This window comes from Pleuronectes platessa, chromosome 3 (assembly GCF_947347685.1).
Source record: "Pleuronectes platessa chromosome 3, fPlePla1.1, whole genome shotgun sequence".
Classification (NCBI taxonomy): domain Eukaryota; kingdom Metazoa; phylum Chordata; class Actinopteri; order Pleuronectiformes; family Pleuronectidae; genus Pleuronectes; species Pleuronectes platessa.
In genome coordinates this window covers 16,911,415-16,934,324 of record NC_070628.1, presented here as the reverse complement: position 1 = coordinate 16,934,324, position 22,910 = coordinate 16,911,415, and the positions used below count along the sequence as shown (strand labels likewise).

The following is a 22,910-nucleotide window of genomic DNA, read 5'->3' as shown; positions in this document are numbered from 1 at the left end:
CTACACATCAGGAGAAACCCCCCACTCATATGTTTGGTATCCAAATACACATGGAGAGTGATACTGTGAGTTCGACTGATCGTCCTGCTCTGTGTCATCCTACATCCTATAGAGTGGCACATCAAGCTGGATGAGAGGTTAAACGGTCCAGTGGCCATCAGTTCTGTCTAAACCTAGCACAGTCTGCACCCGACCTGAACCCGATGGAGCTGCACTGAGTTGGCGTCACTCCGTTCCTCACATGCATGTTTAAGGCTGTTTTTCCCCAATTACAGACATGTGCTGCGTAAGAAAGGTCAGATGGCATCTCACCAATACATGTACCATGACCACCTTCTCCCTCTTCTGCACTACGATTTGACGGGCTTAGCCCGAGCTGTCGCCAACTCCGACTAGATTTCCGTAGGTTGGAAATTTGATAGGAGTCTGTGACGCATATGCAAGACTCGAATCGTGTCTTCGAGGAGGTCATACATTGGGATTGGCCACTGCCAATCTAGCGCCAATCACAGGCTTTCGTTGGCGAGATGCAAAACGTGAGTCAAACAAGATGTGAAATGTGGCTCATAATGTTGCTAAACTTTTTAATTGCCTGCTTTATACAATTCCCTTAGAAATAGAGGAGGAACAACCGAACAAACTGGCAGCGCATACGTAAACACGGACTCCATCTCACAATACACTGATCCATGCTTTGTGTGAATAATGGTATAGACCTCACTCTGGATTATGTAGTGGGTCTTCTTGGCATCAATCCTGTTTTGTGTGTATTTTGTGTGCACATGTGCTGGTGGGGTTTGTGAGGACAACACTGCAACACGCAATTGAGCCTCCAAACATATGGCCTTCTGAAGTGCGGCGCCACATGTGTACAGATTAGTCTCACCGCTGGACATCATCAGCCGCCTCCGGCCCCAATGAATCTCAGAGTCCATCCAAATGAATCTAAATGTTGTTATTCATATTGTGTGGCAAAACACTCTTTCAATGAAAACTTTGTGTTGGCACTGTCTTTGTCAAGGTTGAATAAAGGTAACTTTACTACTCCAGCAGGAGCAGTCTAAGCCCACTGACAGCTGCAAGGAGTAGCAATCCACTTCTGAATATTCATTTAGAATATAACTGATGCAGTTACCGCAGAACAAGGCAGTTATTATAATATCTAACTGCACACTCTCCGGCAAATCAGAATCAAGTATAACAATTATTAACTACTAAAAACAATCCAAACCAAATCAGAGAAGGACTTTTAAGGATATCAGTATCAAATAGCTGGAACAGTAGTGACTGACCACTTTGATAGCCAGTACATATACGACCTCCTCATTTCCAGCCTTAATACTAACCACTTGTGCGGCGATTATGAAATTGAAACCGGCTGTGGGTCGACAGCGTTTCACCTCTATAACCTTGCTATAAGATCCATCATTGAGAATGATGGACACCAAGAAGAATGACCAGCTGATGAATGACTTTCTCAAAGCTGAACCTCCATTTGAAGAAAAGCTAATAAATTGAGAAAAAACTACACTCGTTCAAGTCGTAGCACATAGAGGACATGTTGTCAGGACTCTTAGGCATGTGTTGAGTGAAATAAGGTCGGCAATTTTGAGCTTGTTGCCGTGCATACGATGTTCAGATACCATTTTGAATTGTTCCCTTCGTGACACCAATTCCAGTACCTTGACTTGATCGAGTACTGATCTGATACCGGTGCATTCAAAAATCAATACATAATCAGTGATGTGATCTGCCATTTGGAGGATGTATGATAAGGGTTTAAAAACAGTGCAAAGAGCAACAGCAGTGATGGGGAGAAGTCTGATCATCACAAGGCTCTCTGCCATTTCCCCTCTTATGGCCAGGTGCCACTGAACAATGTGTGCATGATGAGCATGAGGGTGCCAGCAGCGGCCGCAGCAGCAGCAGCAGCAGCAACGGCGGCGGCGGCGTTGTCGGCGGAGGCAGCAGTGTGAGGCAGGGACCACCCTGTCACTGGCAGAGCACCTCCAAACCAGCTGCTGTTACACTTCATCACTACCATCACACGTCATTAGCAAGGACACCCAAGTGGGCATATTGAGATGCTTGGAGCTAATGAAAAATCTGAAACAGAAGAGGTTTGATTGAAAGAGGTTCATAGAACGTGAGAACAGTTAAGTTCTTTCCGGACTCAAACACAGTTGTCGCTGTATGTACCGAGCAATCTGGTAATTGCCTTCAAAGCATTCGCATTTAACCTGCTTTCATATGACTTCATCTGTAATGTACCAACACAAAGTCTGGTCAACGTGATTGCAGACATCACTGTTCTGAGAAAACTCAATTTTTCAGTTTCTTTCTTTTTCCCTTTCATTTTATGACAGTGGGTGATTTTATGGTTGCAAACTGAAACTGCGGTCATTTAAAATACACCTTTACCAGAACTTGTCTAAAACAAACCCGAAGATTGCACAGCCAATGAATAAAAGGTATTAATATTAATATTAAAGGCTTGAATACTCATTATCTCACCCTCCCCTGCCGGAAAAATGATGGTGACAATTTCAGCCAATAGAATCCTCACACCTAAATCGGTCAGTCAGATTTATGATTTTTCAGTAAGACAATGACAATTGTAGGTTTTTACCTCCTCCCAGATATTTTTTTCAGCCCTGTCAACTTGTATGTTTGTTGGTTTCGAAGCAAGATTTCACAAAAACAACTGTATTTCCAACGAAATTCGGTGGAAGGTATGAGTCAAGAAGAATGGATAAAGCTTTGGTTCGGATCCAGGTCAGGAGGCAGATCCAGGATCGTTTTTCACTTTCTTTAACGTAGCAAGATTGAATCTAACAGTCATTTACAACTCTGTTGTGTTTGTACCTAAGCATCACAGGCATATTTAAATAATATTACATATTAGTTTCATTAATTAAGACCAAGCTGTAAACAGATTTTCATAAACACAAAAAGGAGAGAGACCAGGAACATAGTGTCACTAACTGAACAACTTTGTGTTAATGGAAATGATCTGAGTCTAATAACTCAACCTCCCCTGTGGTGAGTGGAGCTTCCCAGCAACACGTTAGCTGGCCTGCCAGCACACTGACTGACTAAGGAGTTATGGAGGGACTTTGATCTTCATGCCAGACCCTGTTTCACTCATAATGCACTCACACGCATGGAGACACATATGCTCTCACGCACAGACGCTGACAGAAACGCATATGTATACACACTCAGGTCTCAGAGCATTACGCAGACAGGCACACCCCAAATAGTGGAAGGCACACGCTCACGCTTCCCGGATATGACACGCTTCCGACAAGCATTTGTGTCCCAGACAGTGTTAACCCACGCGCTGTTCAGAGGGGGAACAGGAGCAGGAACAGATACAGAGCTGTATCACCCCTGGTACAGATGTTCTATTGTGGAAAAACAGAGTTCAGGGCCAGCTGGTATTTATCTGCTGAAGATCAGTGGGGAAGCGGAACATAAAACATCACCATGTTGTTGTTCAGCCTGGAAAATTCTCAGATAAGGTGGGATGAAATCTGGACTTTACTTTGGATCATGCACTATGCATGATCGTCCTTTAGAAGAATCCTTCAATGTGGATCTTAAGTTCAAAGTCCTAATCAGTGGTGCCTCTGATAGAGAGGTCTATTAGGAGCTTGAAAACAATAAGGACTAGATTATAACAAGATAACAAGCAGGTGTAACAACTACCATCCTGTGGTTGTATGAGGCCTCCGCCAACCAGGGCAGTTTAAGTCTATAAATACAGGTTTTATTTCGAGATTCACATGAGGTCATCGTGACATTTGGCCACTGAAATAGAATCAATTCATCTCTGAGTACAAGTGAAAACAACAACCTGACGTCACCATGACCTTGACATATGACCTTTGGCCAACAAATCAAACCCATTCCTCTTTGACTCCGAGTGAATGTTTGTCACAGATTTGGAAGGATTCTCTACAGGTGTTCTGGGGATTATTGCATTCAGAGTGCAAACATGTCTTTTGAGACCCTTACCTGAACCCAAGTGACCATTGAGAACCAAAATCTTATCTCTTCATCTTTGAGTCAAACTGAATGCCCTTAGATTACACTTGCAGCTGAACAGCAACATGTAAAAGTGTCACTTAGCAAGGAGAATGTGAAAAAGCATATTGTTGAAATCAGAGAACATGGCAATAAATACAAATGCGCGCATATGCAACCAACAACTGTTTTTATCTCTGTCAGCTGTGCACAATCTTGTGTACCTGCCATGCCAATCGTATTTTCTCATACCAAAACAAGAATGATCAGGGTTCATACACATTTTGACCAATGGATTTCCATGACCGTTCCATGACTTTTCAATAACTTTAAACCAAATTTCCATGACCAAACATTTTGTGAAATCTACGTGTATACACGAAAAAGTTACAAAATGTAGTATTTAAGCTAACAATGAGAATTTCAAAGCATACAGTATACCTTAAATTAGACAAATGAATGAGAGACAATAGTTTGATCTACACTTCCCTGGCATAGTGCATTATCCCGCCTGCTTCCCCACCAAGCTTTTCAATTAGTATGAGAGCGTATGCCTGCTCATATTTTGAGCGCATTTCATTTAAAAGCATAACAATTATTTAAAACTCAGAGCAAATGAACGACATGAAAATATGAATATAAAAAATTTCCATGACTTCTCCAAAACTTTCGGGATTTAATTTTTTTCAAGCACTTTTCCAGGCCTGGAAATAAACATTTAACAATTCCATGACTTCTCCAGGTTTTTCATGAACGTAGGAACCCTGATAGTATAAAAATGTCTAGAAATGTCCCAGTCTTGGTGTAAGGGAAGTAAAATACGTAGGACACTTGTAGGCACGTTTAATTAAAGCAAAATGCCTAGAAATTTCCCACACTAGTGGTGAAGGAAGTGCAATACTTGGGACACTTCTAGGCACTTTTCATAGTAGCATAATGCCTAGAAATGTCCCAACCAATCAGAATGAGCCGGACACTTCTAGGCACTCATCATTGAGGCAAATGCCTAGAAATGTCCCACTCTTGGTGTTAGGGATGTACAATATGTGAGACACTTGTAGGCACTTTATATTAAAGCAAAATGCCTAGAAATTATCCACACTAGTGGTTACGGAAGTGCAATACTTGGGACACTTCCAGGCACTTATCATAGTAGCAAAATACCTAGAACATAATTGCTGCAAATCTTTGTGAGCATGTGGTGTATTTAGGATAATTTCACTCTACAGATGGAGGCCAGAGTAAATGTTTGGCCAATAGCACGGCTGAAACAACTTCCCATCCTGAGAAGAAACAGCCTCCCACATCGCTCGTGGACAGCCAGGAGTGGTGCAGGGCACTGAGCAAACAGCCAAAATATGATGCAGGGAGCACATGCTCCACTTTTGGCCAACGTGTTCTGACCCTTTGACACAGAGAGTAAAACCACATGCATACGCAGAAGACCCATGAATGAATAACACACACTCACAGCACAGCACAAATCTCATGTACTGTCGCTGTTTGACTTACTGCAGCCATATAAACAGCTGCAACTACAGCCGTCATGGAATTGCCCAGCTTCTCCAGCTGATGAGCGAAAAGGAGATGACGCTAAGTCAAACACATTTTCAAACCCTGTGTAAGATCCTACAACTTCCTGGGGACCCATGCAAACTTGCATCTACCCACCATCACAACACAGATGAAAAAGCACAAAGCCATGAATCATTTTATTAGGTAGTTGAAAGCCTGAGGGTTTTCACTGAGGTTCACAACTGGTCAGGGCTTCTACTGCCCACTAGTGGCTTCATGCGTGGGCTGCATGAAGGAGAGAGACGGCTCTCGATTCTGATCTATGATTCCTCCAGTTTGAATTTAATATGAAAAGATTGTGACAGAGAATGCTTCAAATATTTGAGTGCAGTAGCAGCAAGAACATTTTTGTTATGATCATTGTTTATAAAATTTTCGAATCTAATGTTAGGTTTAAAAATAAATCTCTTGCAGGACATCTGTAGAATTGTGTGTTATTGCTGAAGGTTTAAAAAAAGGGATGGTTATAGTGTTTACATTGTAACTAAACATTGCTCTGTCATGTAGATTATCTTAGAACAAAAATATGTCTTACTGACTGCCCATTATTATTATTATGTTGTTTTATGTTGTCACTTGTTTAAATTTCATTGTTGAAAGTTTTTTTATATTTGTTTGTTTATTGGTAGACCGAAGATAATTTTTCACTTGGATGGACAATACAGTAATATTCTATTCCATTTTATTCTATAATACAATACAGAACAAAATCTGCAAAAATTACATTAGATATTTCTAATAAACTGTGTGTGTGTGTGTTTGCGTGCACCAAACCACTTAGAGCAGATTCCCTACGAAATGTGTAACAACAGAAGGTTGGAAACCAAACGGGAGACTGGTATTAAGCCAAGAGTGAAACAGATGAGAATGATTAGATAACAGATCAAAAGCCTTTGAAGGGGCACGTGTTTGTTCATCTATGAAGCGCTTATAACACATAAAACATTTTACACAAAAAAGAGGCCAATAAAGAGCCTCTTGTTTTACTTGTGAGTCAAACCCGGGTCTTTGTTTGTGTTTTTTCGCCTTTTGTCTCGGGTGAGTCTCATCCTCTGTTTGGTCTGTAGATTGCGTCTGATTGCACACATGCTGGGTTATCAGATGACAGAATAAATGGAACGGGTGTAAAGTATTTCCAACTTGAAAGGTGACACGTTTTTACAGCAAGATTAAAGACTCGCAACAGTTTCCAGCAGAATCACTTTGAAGGTTAGGTGGATGAGGTCAAGAAATGTCTTCAATACACCTCCTTTAAAAACCTCTTCAGTGTAATAACAATGTACATGTTATGTCTAGAGCGGCCTGTGCAAATAATTTAGTATAAAGCATCAGTGACAAACATCAATATATAAAAGCCAAGCGTTATCACTAAAGAAACTCTTCACAAAAATGTAATCTGAGATCAGCTTGTGTAAAGCAGACAAATCAAAACAGTCAATGTAGTCAAAACAATGTTGCTAATAATAATCAACACAATCAACACAAATGCATGTGTAAACATAGCCAGCACAAACTGTTGAAGTTTTTCATGACAATTATGATATTCCCTGCCTCGTCTGAAGCATTTTATTACCTGGATGTTGGAAAATGGTCGATAAATAAATATTATTTCCATCTTTAACAATTTTTCACGAGTCCATTCTTATTCTAAATCTTTAATTGAGTTCCTCATAAGTGAGTTGAGTGACCTTTAATTTATCTAACCCACCTTCTCAGACTCTAGATCGTTACTTCTTTCCCTCGAACTCTTTCCGTCTCATTCCCTCACCCAAATTGGGAAATCTTAGCCTCCTTCGCCAAACTGTCTCTGTACAGTGCATCTGTAAGATTAGCCCACCCTGCTCTCAAGCACAAAAGTGTGTGTGTCAGTTTGTGCGTGTGTGTGTGAGGTCCTGCACTAATGACAACCAAAAACTCCATCCCATCACAGACTGGCCAGTGGCCTCCGTGCTCCTCATGCAGATATAAATGTGGCCGGTCTGCCAATCACAACCTGACAACATGTGCTGGACATATGGAATACACTTTCAGTACAAACACAATGATCTCACACTCAGACAAGGCACTTACACTCTCAAATATACACACTCACTTTGGTGCACACACACACACACACGCACACACAGAGTTGTGTGTGTGTGTGCCCTGAGACTAGTGTGTATGCTGCTAAAGAGCAGATGTATGTCCACACACATAAACACATAAAAAACGCTCAGCGGATGAAGGTGCAATCTTCCCCCTGCGCTTAAATGGGAACCACATTTGGGTTGAGGTAGACTTGGTAAAGTAAGTCCTTCCACTCATTATTTGGGATGACCCATGCTACCCTGAGGCTGAGGGGAACGCGAGGCAGCTCTCTGCTCGTCGGCCTTTTGAACGTGGCCTCCAAACCGGAGCGGTTAGCAATTAAATAAACACAGGGGGAGATTTGTTCCCGCCGTCACTTGCGTTAGCCAAAAAGCAACCTGCCGAGCCAAGCCTGAGTCAGTGTAAGGTACCATTAAATGGCAGGGAATCCTTCGCCTGGAGCCAAAGGAACTGGCAGCTGAAATTGCAGAGGTTCCCAACCACCAATACCACCAACACATATGGCTAATGTGCTTCCCCTGGACAATCTGCCCACGAAAGCTCTCTGGGGGGAAATTACAGCACAGTATCAACATCACTTTGCCGTTAAATTGTACACATACCACACGCACTAGGCCATTCTCCCCAAATATAGCAGCGCTTTGGCTGTGCAAACAAAATGTGGACGAATCACAACATCCTCTTTTAGAGCAGGTAATCCAGTGAGGTAATAGTGAACAGTGGTCACGGTAACAGCTACATAATGGCTGATACTTCAAATGATTTATGAACTATTTCTACACACTGTCACCTCGTGCTCCTGTTCATTTTACAGTTATAATGTAGGATTTTCCACATAATTCTCATGAGCATGACCATAGTAACAGTGCAGCAGTGACTACAGTTATGTAAAAGGCTGCTTTCAATGACTACATCTGTCATTTCATAATGCATTATGAGCTGCAGGACAAAATGTTATTAACATTTAATATATGACATAGGATTTACATTAAAGAAGACAAAACTGTAATCACACAATATTAAGGTTAATAATAATTATAAACCGTTTTTCAACATAGTTAGAGTTAGAACATACCAAATTTCACACACTCTTAATCACAAGTCCCCTAAACAAGTCGGATTTTCTTTTAAATCAAGATCCATTAATTATTAATGAATGAATGAAAACACCAAAACTTTGAGTTCTACCTTCTTCCACAAATTTTCATGGAAATTGAGTATGAATAGTTTTCGTATAATCCTGCTAATGAACAAATGAAGATGAGAACATAACATCCTTGTTGGAGGTAATAATAAGTTGTATGATATTAGGGAATTCTGAGATCAGAGAGCATCACACAAAAACTCTCCACTCCCATGACTGTATAAAAGACAGTTATAAGATAGATAGATTCCTTTAAAGAACTCACATTCTATAAAGTGTTTGTTTCCAAGTATTGGGTCATCTAGCTTTACAGACAGTGGTGGGAAAGAACCAGTGAAAACATACCTCCCTGTATTTGTCTCCCCCTCCTTATTAGAGTACATATTTTCAGGGATACTGCTCAATTGATAGCTTGTGATAAAGTGCCAGTTCGGTGGCCATGCATGTTGTTGAGGACATGTGGCGCAGGGAGTGGAAAGGAAACAACCTCACCCAGTCTCTGCACGGGCCTGTCGGTGGACATCTGGATGTGATCCGGGTCTGCAGATGAGCAGAGCAGAACGGACCACACCTCTCTCCTGCATCATACTGGTTCTTCTCAAGGTGCTCTATCACACACAGAGTCTGCTGTGGGTGAACGTACTCATGTGCTCAGAAAGGTGTCTCCTATACGACCCGTCATTGGCGAAGCAGGCTCGCTTAAAATCTTTATCTTTAGATTCAAAACATTTATTTTGATTTCATGAATTAATGATCTATTTCCACTAGAAGAAAGTACGAGAGAATGAGAGAGAGAGAGAGAGAGAGAGAGAGAGAGAGAGAGACCCCTCTATCTCCATGAAAACCAACTTCAAAATTACTCTGTGCCTTCCACCTTGAAATTTAGATGCAAACCGTGCTTGATTGAAAACAAAAGAAAAACAGCTTTGCTGAAAAATATGTCAGCAAAATACCTGCAGTCTAATTTGTTTTCAGGAGTGTGTTGGCGCCAATGTTGTGCTAAACAGGCAAAACTTGAGTCGATCAAACGTTCTCCTTTATTATTTTGACCCCAAAGAAACATAAGCTCCCACAAACATGCAGAGTCAGGATCATTTGATCCACTGAGCAGTGGGGTAGAGGATTCTAACTGTACCCTGATACCCCCTTAGAAATTAGTAAATATGGTCCATGAAACTGTGATAACCTCAAGTCTGAGAAGACTCTCAGTCATCCAGGTCATGGTATCTTCAAAAGTACAAGTGTACTTAGGCAACTCAACTTTCTTGTGTTTTCTGAAGACGTCAGAACTGAAGAAGCCTCTTGGGTGAGATTTGAAACGTCCTCAAGAAAACACTCAAGCAAGTCCAGTTGCCTTCGTGCACTTGTTCAAACAATGACGATGTGATAACCTTAATCACATACTCCTCAAACGCAACGGCATGAACTGTGTTCAAATACATTTTCTAAAAAAATCTTGCTTTAATCTGTTTCCTATGCGCTAAACCCAGAAATACCACTTTCAACATCAAATCCAAAAGTGCAATGACCTGCCTCTCTGTCAATGTTGCGCTGTGCATATTACTGGTGCTGTATATAAATCATTCAATAAATATAGCAGAGTAGATGCAAATGAGAATATACTTTTGTTTTGAAAGGCAGTTGAAAATAATCTTCATTTCAACGCGTGAAGAAATGTCATAGTTAGCAACAGAAGTCGCTGGGCCATAACGAGTAGAGTTGTACCCTGAACATTTCTGTTGTGATTTCAGTCTGAACACCGTGACCGAGTCTGGAATGGCAAACCTTGATCACATTAAACTTTTGTCATATTCGTTAATATCATAAGTGAAAAATGCTAAATCCGACCAAAAACGGGTCTGACTCACTGACCTTCTGACGTACAGCTGCTGTTTATTTTTGATAAAACCAAATATATTTCAGTTGCAGCCAAACGTTAAAAAAAAGATAAGGACGTATGAAATACCTATATGTAAATAGTAGGATCAAGGAAACATCGCCTTAACTCTACTTAAAGAGCAACAAGACCAAAGACCAACACTGAGAGCGTAAGGAGGTATCCCTCCGTCATTTATCGTTCTCAATCATTCACAACGTCAAACATCACTCAGCTAATCTGCTGGTCACACGACAAGACGATGTTCTCATTCCTCTGGTGACACATTGCTCGTTTGAACATCACATCATGACTCTGGAAAACGCTACTCATTATTACCAGCCTCAATCTCAAACCGAGCATATCAAACAAACAATGAATCAATCCACAACTGTGACCACGCTGACTTTCTGCTGAGTGTCATCATTAGTACGGTTTATTTGCTCACCGGGCCGTTTCTGAAAGCAGCAGCAGGCAGGGGGCTGAGCTCTGCGGTGAAACTGCTGATGTCACTGCGTTGCTGCAGTAAGTGCCCCGCTCCTCTCAGCTCTGCTGTTTATTTGGAAGTCATTAGTGCTGCCCAGCTTGGCCCCCGCTGACGCAGAATCAAATCACTGATCTAATTATTAACCAGAAACGAAGACCCATTATGGTAGCGAAGCCTATTTAGGGTTTTTTAGCAGCTGGCTTAAAAAGTCAGACAATGATTGGCAAGTAACACACAATTACCTGTGAGTAATCAGGATGGAACACAATGTGCAAAACACTCCCATGACCAAGAGGTCACTAACTTAATCAATGCAACATCCACGTTTTTCATGTATAAAGGGTGCATGAGTACACCTTAAATCACTAAAGAGCAAAACAATGGAAACAACACAAATGACAACTACGAAGAAAAAAAATACCTTGATAAAAGTATCAGGTTTACTTTATACACAGTTTTTTTCACTCATGCTGTATTACCTTAGATAATAGTGGCGGTAAAGATATGAATTGATTTGAGCCTTTGGTGCAACTTTTGTTATTCATGATTTTACATATAATGCGTTGTACAATGTCCTTGGGTGAAAGGCAACGTGGAATAAAATGTAATATTGTTATTTAAACCAAAACATCCACTTTTCTGAGCTCCAAGTCTCAGACAAAACCAGAGTGCACATGTGGTCAGACCTGTTGCAGTCCCTAAATGAAAACATCTCTTGGATCCATCTACAATTTGTTCCAGACCCTCGTTTCAAATCCCAATGAAGGTCTGTTTCTCTCCAGTCGCGGATATACAAATTATGTGGCTGTGACTGTGTTCTCCATGAAGATTGGAGAAATACCAAGCAGCCAGAAGTATTTCTATCAGGAAAAGGAAAAAAGAGGTCAGGACTTGGAAAAGGCCGCAGTTGTGTTAGTTCACCTGAGACCACATCTGCTAGAGCTGTCAGAGGTCTGGATGTGGAGACAAGTACATGGAATGAATGGTCTTAAGTCATTTGAATTGTTAATGAACTCTGAGGAGCTCATTTAGTTCATCCAGAAGACCCTGCTGCACATTGTTTATTCTATTGATCCTGCCTAAGCACATCACACCTGATGAGGCTGTGAGAAAATCGATATACAAAACTGATTTATGCTATATTTACCCCTTCAAAGGCTGTTATGTTTTCACCATTGGCTGTTTGTTTATCAGCAGGATTACGCTAAATCTGCTCGAAATATTTCACCAAACTTGGAGGAAGGACGGGACATCGGCCAAGAATTCAACAAGTCCACAACAGTTCAGATGAAGCCCTTCAAAATCTACCTCAAACTCTTGCCGCCTCTTTCAAAAGAAGCAGTTTTAACAAGCTAGACGCTGCCTGTCCCCCACAAGTACAAGACGTGGACTGATGTCATGTTCTAATCTGAGAAATATCAACAGCAATAAAGTGGGATAATGTTGACTTTTCATGGTGGGGAGGGAGAAAACTGCAGATACAAGTCATTTCAGTCGGTATGTGCTGGAGGATTTTCTGCAACATTTAATGTGGAAATGAAAATATACTAATCTTTGGGAGCATAATGTTAGAATTATAAAAAAATGGATGACAGAACATTGTCGAGCTAATTTTAACCATGATGGCGGAATTTGTTTTCGCTGGCAAGTAGGATTGGAAGATACTACAAACCCAGGTCTGCTTCCTTATTTCTACATTTCAGTCCATTGTGATGCAGTTCAGATTGAGAGGGGAGTGACTGGGGGCTTTGGGTTCGTCTCTAAACCTCTGAAAAGGGTCATCTTCCTTGCTGACCTCAGCCGGAATTGTCTCCCGAAAAAGGAAATGACTGCAACCTCCACTGCACTTGGGTCATGAGCTCCACTTGAGCAGCCAAACTACAAAGAGCTTAAACTATTTATAGGAAAACACCGCTACAGAACAGTGATCGGGGGGGAAAAGGAACCCCGCAAGACGGAAAGCGGACGGACGCCAAGGTTACGCATCAACTGTCAAGGTCAGCAAAGAACATTTTTTCCTGCTTTATAACTAATAACTTTACCCTGACTCTCAGAAAAACATGAGAATCCTCTTTTTTCTTTGTAGATTTTGACATTGAATACAAGTAAGAAACACAGCACATACAAAGCTGTATGAAGCAATAGTCACCAGAGAACAACAATTCATTGAACTATATCCTCCAATAACTTAAAATCGAAAAACTGGATTAACTAATAAAAAGAGAACATCTGGACCTTCTGGGTGTATAGAGCAGCAGACTCTAAATAGATCGAACCATATATCACAAAAAGTCTTATTTAGTATTAAAAAAAACTGGCATAGTAAAAGTATTTGTAATTCACTGAACTATATATTAAGAATCAATATGTTCTATCAGCATGTTTGAGGCATATGATTTTTCAAAGTGGGTAAAAACAACAGAATCAAGCTGTTACGCAAATCTAAGAGACTGAGGGAGGCAAATTCACACAAACACTTTGGAGAGAGGTTGACAGAGAGGTGTGTGTGTGTGTGTGTGTGTGTGTGTGTGTGTGTGTGTGTGTGTGTGTGTGTGTGTTCGTGTGTGTGTGTGTGTGTGTGTTCAATCTTGTGTTTAATGTTTGGATTAAACCAAATCCCACACGACACACACAAATGCTTGCCCTTTAAAAATCCTCTGGTGAATCTCAGGTTATGGATGTTGGTTCCATCTGACAGTGTTGTTATTCAAAGCCAATGTGTATTTGTACCCATGTGTGCACATTGCACCCACAGAGTACAACAATCTTCCCACAGCACACATGCACAAAGGAAATGCCGGTCTTATGTGTTTTTATTTCTGATACACACTCTGATCTCTAGCTTATGACGCTGCAGCTTTCACCGATCCTTTTTCCCCCTCCCATCCTCTGTCCCTGACTTGTTCTCTCTCTCTCTCTCTGTGTGTGTGTGTGTGTGTGTGTGTGTGTGTGTGTGTGTGTGTGTGTGTGTGTGTGTGTGTGTGTGTGTGTGTGTGTGTGTGTGTGTGTGTGTGTGTGTGTGTGTGTGTGTGTGTGTGTGTGTGTGTGTGTGTGTGTGTGTGTCCATGCACATTGTACACATAGCGCCATTCATTTTCTGCTGAATTGTTCGTCTTCATTTGAATCTGAATTCACCTGTAATGTCCTATTGTGCAGGTGACACCCACTCCTGCATCCGGCCAGTTCAAAGCCGGAGGATATTCCCTCGTGTCCTCTTCACACTGGATTTATCCTCCTCAACAGCACAGAGGGAAAGATGGGGCGGTATGTCAGAATGAGAGTTTGGGGATAGCTCTACCTGCCAGCGCTCCCAAACCACGCTGTGTTTACAGTGTAGAGTAGTGTTCAAGTCAGGGCCAGGCTGGGATGGCTCCATTCAGGCCCATTTTAAATACGCTCCAGTACCTATAGTACCTGCCAGATGACCTCACTTAACTCATGATGTAACGTGACAAACTAAAGGATTCTAACTATTACTACTGTAAAAAAAAGATATGCGGTTATCAAGATACAATTGTGTTGATTTCTGTACTTCATCTTGTCAGTATAGGGATGCCTGTAATATATCTGTAAAAAGTTTGATTGCTCCATGAGTGAGAAACTCACTGAAAGATGGGGACATGATGACAAATTTTGAAACACTTGAAACACTTCTGTCACTGATATAAAATTATGAAATGTTTCACATGAGATCTACCGAGATATGAAAATGTTGTCATTGATTATCGTGAACATTGGGAATCAATTTATCCAGAATTTCCAGTATCTGTTGACAGTAACACATTTTGATGCACTGTGGGCTCTGTGTTTATTTTTATATTTTTTATTCGTCACATCCTCAAGGTCAGACCTGAGTTTAATCAGCAACATCCACATTGCAACAAGGTAACAGCCCTTTAAAATTTGAACGTTCTTCATATACTTCTTTCGGGTACTAATTTCAGCATCACCTTTGGTTCGTTTATCAGTGCAAGAGATTTTTTCACCACGACCACCTCTTCCCCTTTCAGGTGATGCCTCAGCCTTACTTGTGATAGCAGATGAGTCGTATCTGTCTTTCACCCCTACTACACAAGTTGTATTGCCTTTTGCTTTGCATCCTGCCAATCGGCGAACTCGTCTTCTCCCAAAATCATTTCCCTTCTTGCTTACTTGCGGCGAGGCTGGTCTAACTCTGAGGTAAAGTTCTCCCATCACCCACTCAGGTTCTTATTATTGGAAACACTGACATCAAGCTGAAAAAACAAGGAGAAAAACAAGCCGGTCGGAGCATTAGAGCAATGATCCGTCTCCAGTTCAATACAGTAACAGGAGAGCGGGCTAAAACAATCAGCTTTCTTCACTTCCTCCTCCTTTCTCCACTTGGCGTCCACCAAAATCAAACATCTGCCGTCCTTTCCCAGCAGAAGGGAAGGTCCTCTGTTTCCACGGCGAGATCACTCCGTTATACAACCTCTGGACTTGGTTGGGTACAAACGCTCAGACAGGATATTACAAGAGAGTGCAACACCTTCTTCTCCCGACTGGAAGCCGGTCGCCAGGATAGAAACAGACAATAGCTGGTATATGAGAAAATCCAGATGAGGTTTCGAAGCCAATAAAACCATTTTAACTTTAATAATCCTTCTGTTGAAATGTATAACTTTGTTGCTCTTTCACTCAGAATGGCAGATTGAATTGGCCCATTCATGATATCAAGTGTAGAGTCTAGCCCCTCCTTCTGAAGTCTGTGTGAAACCACCACATGTCCTCTAATGTAAGCCTCACCACTTATTTGCCCTCTAGCAAGGAAGTTATGTTTATACTCCTATCTATTTATTTGTCGGTTGGCTTTTTCAAACTACAAAACAGATTTCTACGAAACTTGCTGGAAGGATGGAACATTAGACAGGAAATTACATTCTGGCACTAATCCTGACAATGATCCATGAATTTCCATCACTTTCTTTAAAATTGCGGACATTGAGTGACACCTCTGACCTTAGTGAAGGTGTCACTTTCTCTCCCTGCTTGTCAGAAGGGAAGCTTTTTGTTTCCTGAGGTTCTAATGTTTCTCTCATGAAACCCATAATATCATAAAAAGGACCTAGTTCACTATCTGATCACCATAAATAAGAAGTTTCAAATGATTTCAAGCTTCATTGATCAGTACATTCCCACATTGTGTGCCGGTTGGATACGTGATGATACACGTGTGCATCCTCTCTGTAAATAAAAACTCTCTGTAAATAAACTGCTAGAATCTTCTGAGAGCGATGCATTAAAGGATCTAATTGTTCACTGGTTGACAAATGATCGTACAAAAGTGTAACGTCTCAAGTAGCAGCTTTTTGAGCAGGAAACGCGTCTGGAATGATGCACGCCGTTCTGTGTAGCACTTTGTACAGTATCTGTGATGGAGGCTATTAATGGACGAGTGAGAAGCATTTAGCCAGAAAAAAGTCACAACGCCATTAGCCCCCAGTAGATTCAGTTTCCAGAACATAAAACTCTAACTCTGCAAAATTCAATGAATTTTAGAGAAATGAAGTATCACTTTGCGGGAAGTATGACAAAGGATCATTGGTACTGGACATGGTCGTGAAAGAAATATGAGGTCACTTATTCTAGTAATGGTAATTTGTGTGTTTGTGTGTGTGTGTGTGTGTGTGTGTGTGTGTGTGTGTGTGTGTGTCAGAGGTTTGAGGGTGTATCACTGTTCAGCAAAGTTACATGAGGCAAGTCGTTCCACTGCAGGACAAAAACGTCTGATTGCTTTCACACTACCGCATGTAATGGGTCTGGAATGTTTTTGACCGATATGTTCAGACACACATGCACATTAAAACTTTACCATTCTGTTCCTCCAGCTCATTGCCAATCTCCCGGCCCATTATCTTCTGTCGACTGATGACAGCTGCTAGTGCATCCAGGCCTGCATCCTGGGCTGAGAAGACAGGGAAAAATATATTTTTTAAATCACACGTTTGAATTGGACACAGAGACAGAAATAATGTAGTGCCAGAAAACAACACCGAGAAAAATATTCAAAGGAAAATAGTCAACGTGACTACCAAAAGACTTATTTGCACAAGAATCAGTTCGTGATTTAGTAGTTGGTAATGCTGCAATCCTTCTTCTTTTTTATTCAACTGCAAGGAGGGAGCAATTACAGCAAACTCTGCTGGTGATATAATGAAGCAACTACTTAGGAAATGGGGATGACAGGCTGTTGGGGTCCAGCTCAGTGCCACATGTGAGTCATTCAGTACTTTACCCCACTCAGACCTACTCCTGTTATTATAACTGTGGTAGACCAAGGTGGAGAGGAAAAACAGGAGAGGAGAGAAAAGAAAAGCTGCGGCCTCTGTCTGTAGGTTTCCAAGTTTGACACACTCTCTACCACAGGATCTTTTCACGGCCACAGGTTCAGGCATTCACCATTACCCAATCCCCCAAAATCCCACAGGGGACTCAATATCAATGTGGTTCACTTTCACTGTCTTGACAGGAATCTCTGATCCCAAACCGACAGTAACCAGAGTCATAGAGGAGACATAGCAATGAAATGTCACATGGAGACAGGTGAACTAACGTCTGGATGTTCAACTCATGTCAGAGCATGAGAAAAAGGAAAAAGTAGACAAGGGCTTACGGTATGTCTTCTAGATGATCAGCTTTTATATGTTAGCACAGATCTGCAAAGCCAATACAGCTGAGTTCATGTCTGGTGTACAATACACTATTTATATCTGTTGTAGCTTATCAACTCCTCCTGTGGGGTTTATTTTACATCATCTGTCTTTAAGGTCCAGTATTTTTCAACTTGGGCCCTATGTTTATAAATGTGGGTGTGTAAATGAGTGGTAGTTATAAAACTAAAACACTTCTGGCTGCTGCTACACCGCGGCATTGGCTATGATGTAATCTTATGGGGCAACTGTGACAGTCTGTGGTACGTCCAATAAAAAGCTTTCATTGTTATTCTGGAAACTTACTGAGTAACATATATAGACATAGGGCCCAGGTTGAAAAATACTGGAATTCCCCTTGAATATGTGCCCTAAAAGGGGATATACTCTATCTGTTGCATTCATTTATGATAGGGCTTTCATGCTGTGTATATCGATGACATACATGCTGTTTGAGGGCAAATATGTCATACAAATATTACCCCACTGATGCAGGACAATGTTAGAGCTATAGATGGTTGCCATGTAAATATTTGCTGTTTAATGTTGATTAAGGAAGATTTCAGAAAATATTATCAATTTTGGCTGGTATGAAACAATTGGTCATTACCTTCAATGATTCGTTGTTGATGATGTTTGATTTCCCCAAACGACAGCCCTCTGGTCTCTTCTGATTCGTTGACCAGCCAGGGGTTGGCTGTAACACCCCCACTCGCTCCTGCACCTCCAGCCATCAACGTTGACCTGCGACACATCATATCAAGACTTTGTTTCACAAATGCTCACTAAGTAATTTTTCTAAAGAACAGACTAAAGTAAAAAATTGATTTTGGAGAGCATGACATTATTATTCCTACTTAAAAAGCAGAGCAAATGCTGTTAAAGTTTCAAGGCCAAATCACCCAACAGTGCACCGCAGCTGAAAGTAGATTTTGAAAAGTGCTTTCTTGGTCTGTCAATCACCGTTCCAATGCACAAGTCTAAAACACTCATCACACATCAGTTAGATTTGGCTGTGGAAGTAAACACAGTCAATGTGTCTGGCTGCAATTGGGGTAAAATACACATCTGTGTAACTCATACAGAAAACACATCTGTATGGAGCATGTTCCCTTTTTCAATATTGCACTCTTTCATATCAACAAAAGCCTTCAGATCACAGGCAAACTATTTATTTGCTCATTTTGTCTTTTAAGTTTCTGAATGATTGAAAGTTACCAGGTTAGCTAGCGCTGTGTGTAAACAGTGGATGTAAATCTGTCACAGGAACGTGGGCTGCTGGGGAGGTTTCACTCTGACGAAGTGACAGACCAGAGAACTTTCTGTACTGCGCTGTGAAGTGCTAATCACTGCTGTGTGGTTTGAAAACTATTCTTCTCCTAATAGCTTAAAGCTGTGCTTCTGACCCCCTCCTGCGGCTGTCTGGCGGTGATGGGTTCAGGGTTTCTGCGTAGGGCTGGATTTAACCAATGTCGGCTGAGAGGGAAGGGGAGGAAAAGTGACCAGAGCCGCAAAAGTCTTATCAGCGACAATCGAAATAATTGTCAAATTATTCATCCATTAACTTTACCACTTAAACCTTTATGGGGGGTTGAGGGGAAGGAAATCTGTGTTGGTCACAGTCAGACTGAACAGCGGCAGCACCAAGAGAAGTCCTACCGGCAGCAGTGGCCGGTGGTTTGTGGCCATCCATAAAGATTTTACTATTCAGCAGGCAGTCAGGATTCAGCACCCCCCCACCTCCTAACCCATCAGCTCCAATCTCTATCTTCGGGAGCCACTACCCCCCTCCTGGTAGGAATGAACTGATCACCTACTGCCTTCAGCCAATTTGAAGTCACCAGTTAATCTAACCTGCCTGTCCTTGGACTGTGGAAGGAAGCAGCGGTATATAGATAACACAGGAGAACATGCAAACCTGCTACCCTAAAATAACATTGAATAACACTACTTTAAGTAGGTTCCTTGAGTATCAATATCCAGCTTGCATAGATCAGTGATATAAACACACTACTTCAAATTGAAAACCTTAAAACTTTTGAATCTTGTTCTTTTGCTTAGCTACTGTCATTTTTTGCATGATGCAGCTTTTAGCTCAGCCCAACTCCTGCATCTCACAGTGTGAATACTACTTCACGCTGCTTTTGAAGTGGTCAGTAAAGCATTGTGAGACAATGCACAAAGCTGGCTGAGCCTGATACCATCAGAGGAGTAGGTGAAACAAGGCGTTCGGTGTAATCTCACTGACATGTTTGATTACTATGACGCTTTGTGCCAGGCCTCCACTTCCTCTATGCAAGTTCCCAGTGTGTGAAGATCCAATTAACCAGTGAGTGGGGAGTGCCAAAACCACTCAGGCACATCTCTTGGCAGCCACAAAGCACTAGACTGCCGCCACCGGAGCCTGAGCAGCCGGGTCCTGACTGAGTGACTTGGACAGGCGAGATTTAACTAATTACAACTAGTTTCACTGCAATCGAATGCAAAGGATAGGTTAGTGAATAACTGAGGAAAGGTTTGTCTGAGGAGCGACAGGGTGAAAAGAGCCTTAAACTCTAGGCGCCATGATCATTTGACTTAATCTGAAATGGAGATGCTTAAAACACATTGTTTTCAGGTTAGATTAAAGTCCCCTCTGCTACCTCCTCGACTGAAAATGCTCACAAAATAAGAGAGCAGCTTAGATTATCCAAGCATGGCCAATCCACCCCCCTCGCACATTCTGTCAAAAACAGAGCACACAAAGACCACACAGTGGGAATGGCTCTTACCCAGAAATCTAAATTACCTACCACATATCAATATTAAACTTAGGTCACAATGAGCAAACTAAAAACCATACGACCACATAATTACAGTGTGCCAAGCAAATTTATTAGCAGATATCATCTGAGTTTTTTTTTCTTTCTATAGAGCCTTTTATGTAAACGGGTGTGTGGTCTGTAAAAAGATGAAAGTCAAAGCAAAACAAAGCTAGGCAGATCAATCCCAAAACCAAGTCTCATTCCAAGGCCTCAATGAAAGTGGTGCACTACACTCGGCTGATCGGATCAAACCGCTTGGTCTAGTTCTACTATCATTTCAGTAACTGCTCAAAAATAATCTATAGCCATGAAGCAGGTTTTTTTGTCACGGAACAGACATAAGAACCTTGAGTAGGATCCTAAACAAATATCACCTAGCCAGCTCAAGGTCAAACCACACACAAAGTAATGACTGTCTGCTGCCAGAGGTTCTTTAAAGCTGTTACCCAAACACATATGATAACACATGAGGATTACAGTTGAGGCATCAAGCTCCTTGGTTACATCTATAACAATGACTGTATATAAAGAGGGATGACATGACAGCTCCCGAAAGTGAAGCCAAAACATCTCAATCACCTTCAGGCGGCTGGCTGCGGTTAAGGTCATAAACCCTGCCTCCTCCAAGTTATCAGCTTGGACAAGGGCCATTATTACACGTGTAATACAATAAAAAAATAAAAAGGTTTCTGTTATTTTAGGTCCTTCTTATCACATTGATGTACGTACAAGTTTTTATTCATTATATGTTTTTTTTTTTTTTTTTTATTTGAATCAATAAAAAGGGGCTGAGAATTCATGATTGAAAGACGTGTGCAGCAATGGCGCCTTAATACTGTGGCTCCAATTCATGATCATTAGTGCACAGACTAAAAATGACAGCACCCGTATCCAAGACAATTTAGCTTTGTTTTTATACAGTGTAAGGAAGTGGAGACGTGTCGTCCTTCTGTATATACAGTCCTTGGTCAACAGGTTCTATAAAATAAATGCTCAGTGAAGAGTTATAAGCTGTAAAATCACTCCTTCCATCCCTGTTCATTAGCACACATACAAAAAGTCATCTCCATGACTTCAGAAAACATTATGTTGAGTGAAATTTATTTCCAGGAGACTAACTCTGGCCTTAACTATGACTATAACTTGCCTAAACCCAACTATAACTCAGGGTAACCTAAGTCCAAACTTGTGTCAAACAATATGTCTCCATTTGGAACATTTAACTACAGACTCCCCACAACATGAGTAATTTATATTGACATAAATATGCACACGTGATTGTGCATGTGAGTGTGTGTGTGTGTGTGTGTGTTGGTGTGTAGGGGCCAAATGTGTGATCAACAGTGCAAAGCGAACAAATCTCTTCATGAAGAATTAGCTATGAAGTTAAGCGCCTTGTCAAAATGGCAGACAGACAGACTTCCTTCCAAGTGATAGCACAGGGAGAGGTCATGGCACATGGGTCAGACCGGATGTGCAAAGACTTTCACACGAAGTTGGTGAACACTGGCAGAAAACAAAGCCTATGACCTTTCTGGTCAAGGAGATAGACAAGAGAAGGAGGATTCATTATTTTTAATTGGGCAATCAGTGCTAGATTTGACATTTTTAAAAGAAGATCTCAGACAGGGAATACTGTTCGACAGTGACATATAGGGGAAATATTCCAGGAGTTTATTGAACCAATTAAACAAAAAGCTTGTCATTAAAGCCCATTGCTTTTTTTGACAAACATCTATGTGCACAATTACAGACTATAACTTGGCTTGGTTACTGTGCATAACTCACCAAGTTCCTACCTTCTACAAGGAGATGGAGAAGCGAGCTATTAGTATGAATTGAAATCAAGTGCTACATTGATAATTATGTTTAGATTCAAACTTTTCAAACTGTTTAAATGAAGAAATATAGTTATTTGTGCAATCTGAATCATAACATCAGATAATGCCTTGTGAGATGTGTAAATACTGGTTGTTCCTCTAATTTAAGATAAAATGTTCTGCCTATATTTAAATACCTGGAAGGTTCTGGCTCTGCGATGTCTCCCTTGAAGGTGGCATTGACCTGCTTCTCTCTGGTTAGCAGGTCATCGATGAGGTTCTGCCTCCTGTCAGCTTCTGACTGCATTCTGAAGAGGTCGTGTTAAGGTCATGCAAAGGGTCAACATCACTTACAAAACCCTCCTGAGAGGAAACTGTTCAGGTGTTGGGGTGTAGACATGTTCTAAAACACTCTG

The 22,910-nt window shown here is 41.2% G+C and overlaps 1 protein-coding gene across 2 annotated transcripts in view; it reads right to left on the bottom strand.

Moving 5' to 3' along the window:
* The window catches only part of stx8 (syntaxin 8), a 39,332-nt gene that overhangs the window by 14,380 nt on the left and 2,042 nt on the right, over positions 1-22,910 (bottom strand). For both annotated transcript variants that reach the window (XM_053418430.1, XM_053418431.1), the window contains exons 4-6: positions 22,692-22,802; positions 18,481-18,614; positions 17,033-17,125 (exon numbers count right to left, since the gene is read on the bottom strand). In XM_053418430.1, coding sequence (XP_053274405.1) covers positions 17,033-17,125; positions 18,481-18,614; positions 22,692-22,802 — 338 coding nt within the window. The remainder of the gene's footprint in view (positions 1-17,032; positions 17,126-18,480; positions 18,615-22,691; positions 22,803-22,910) is intronic.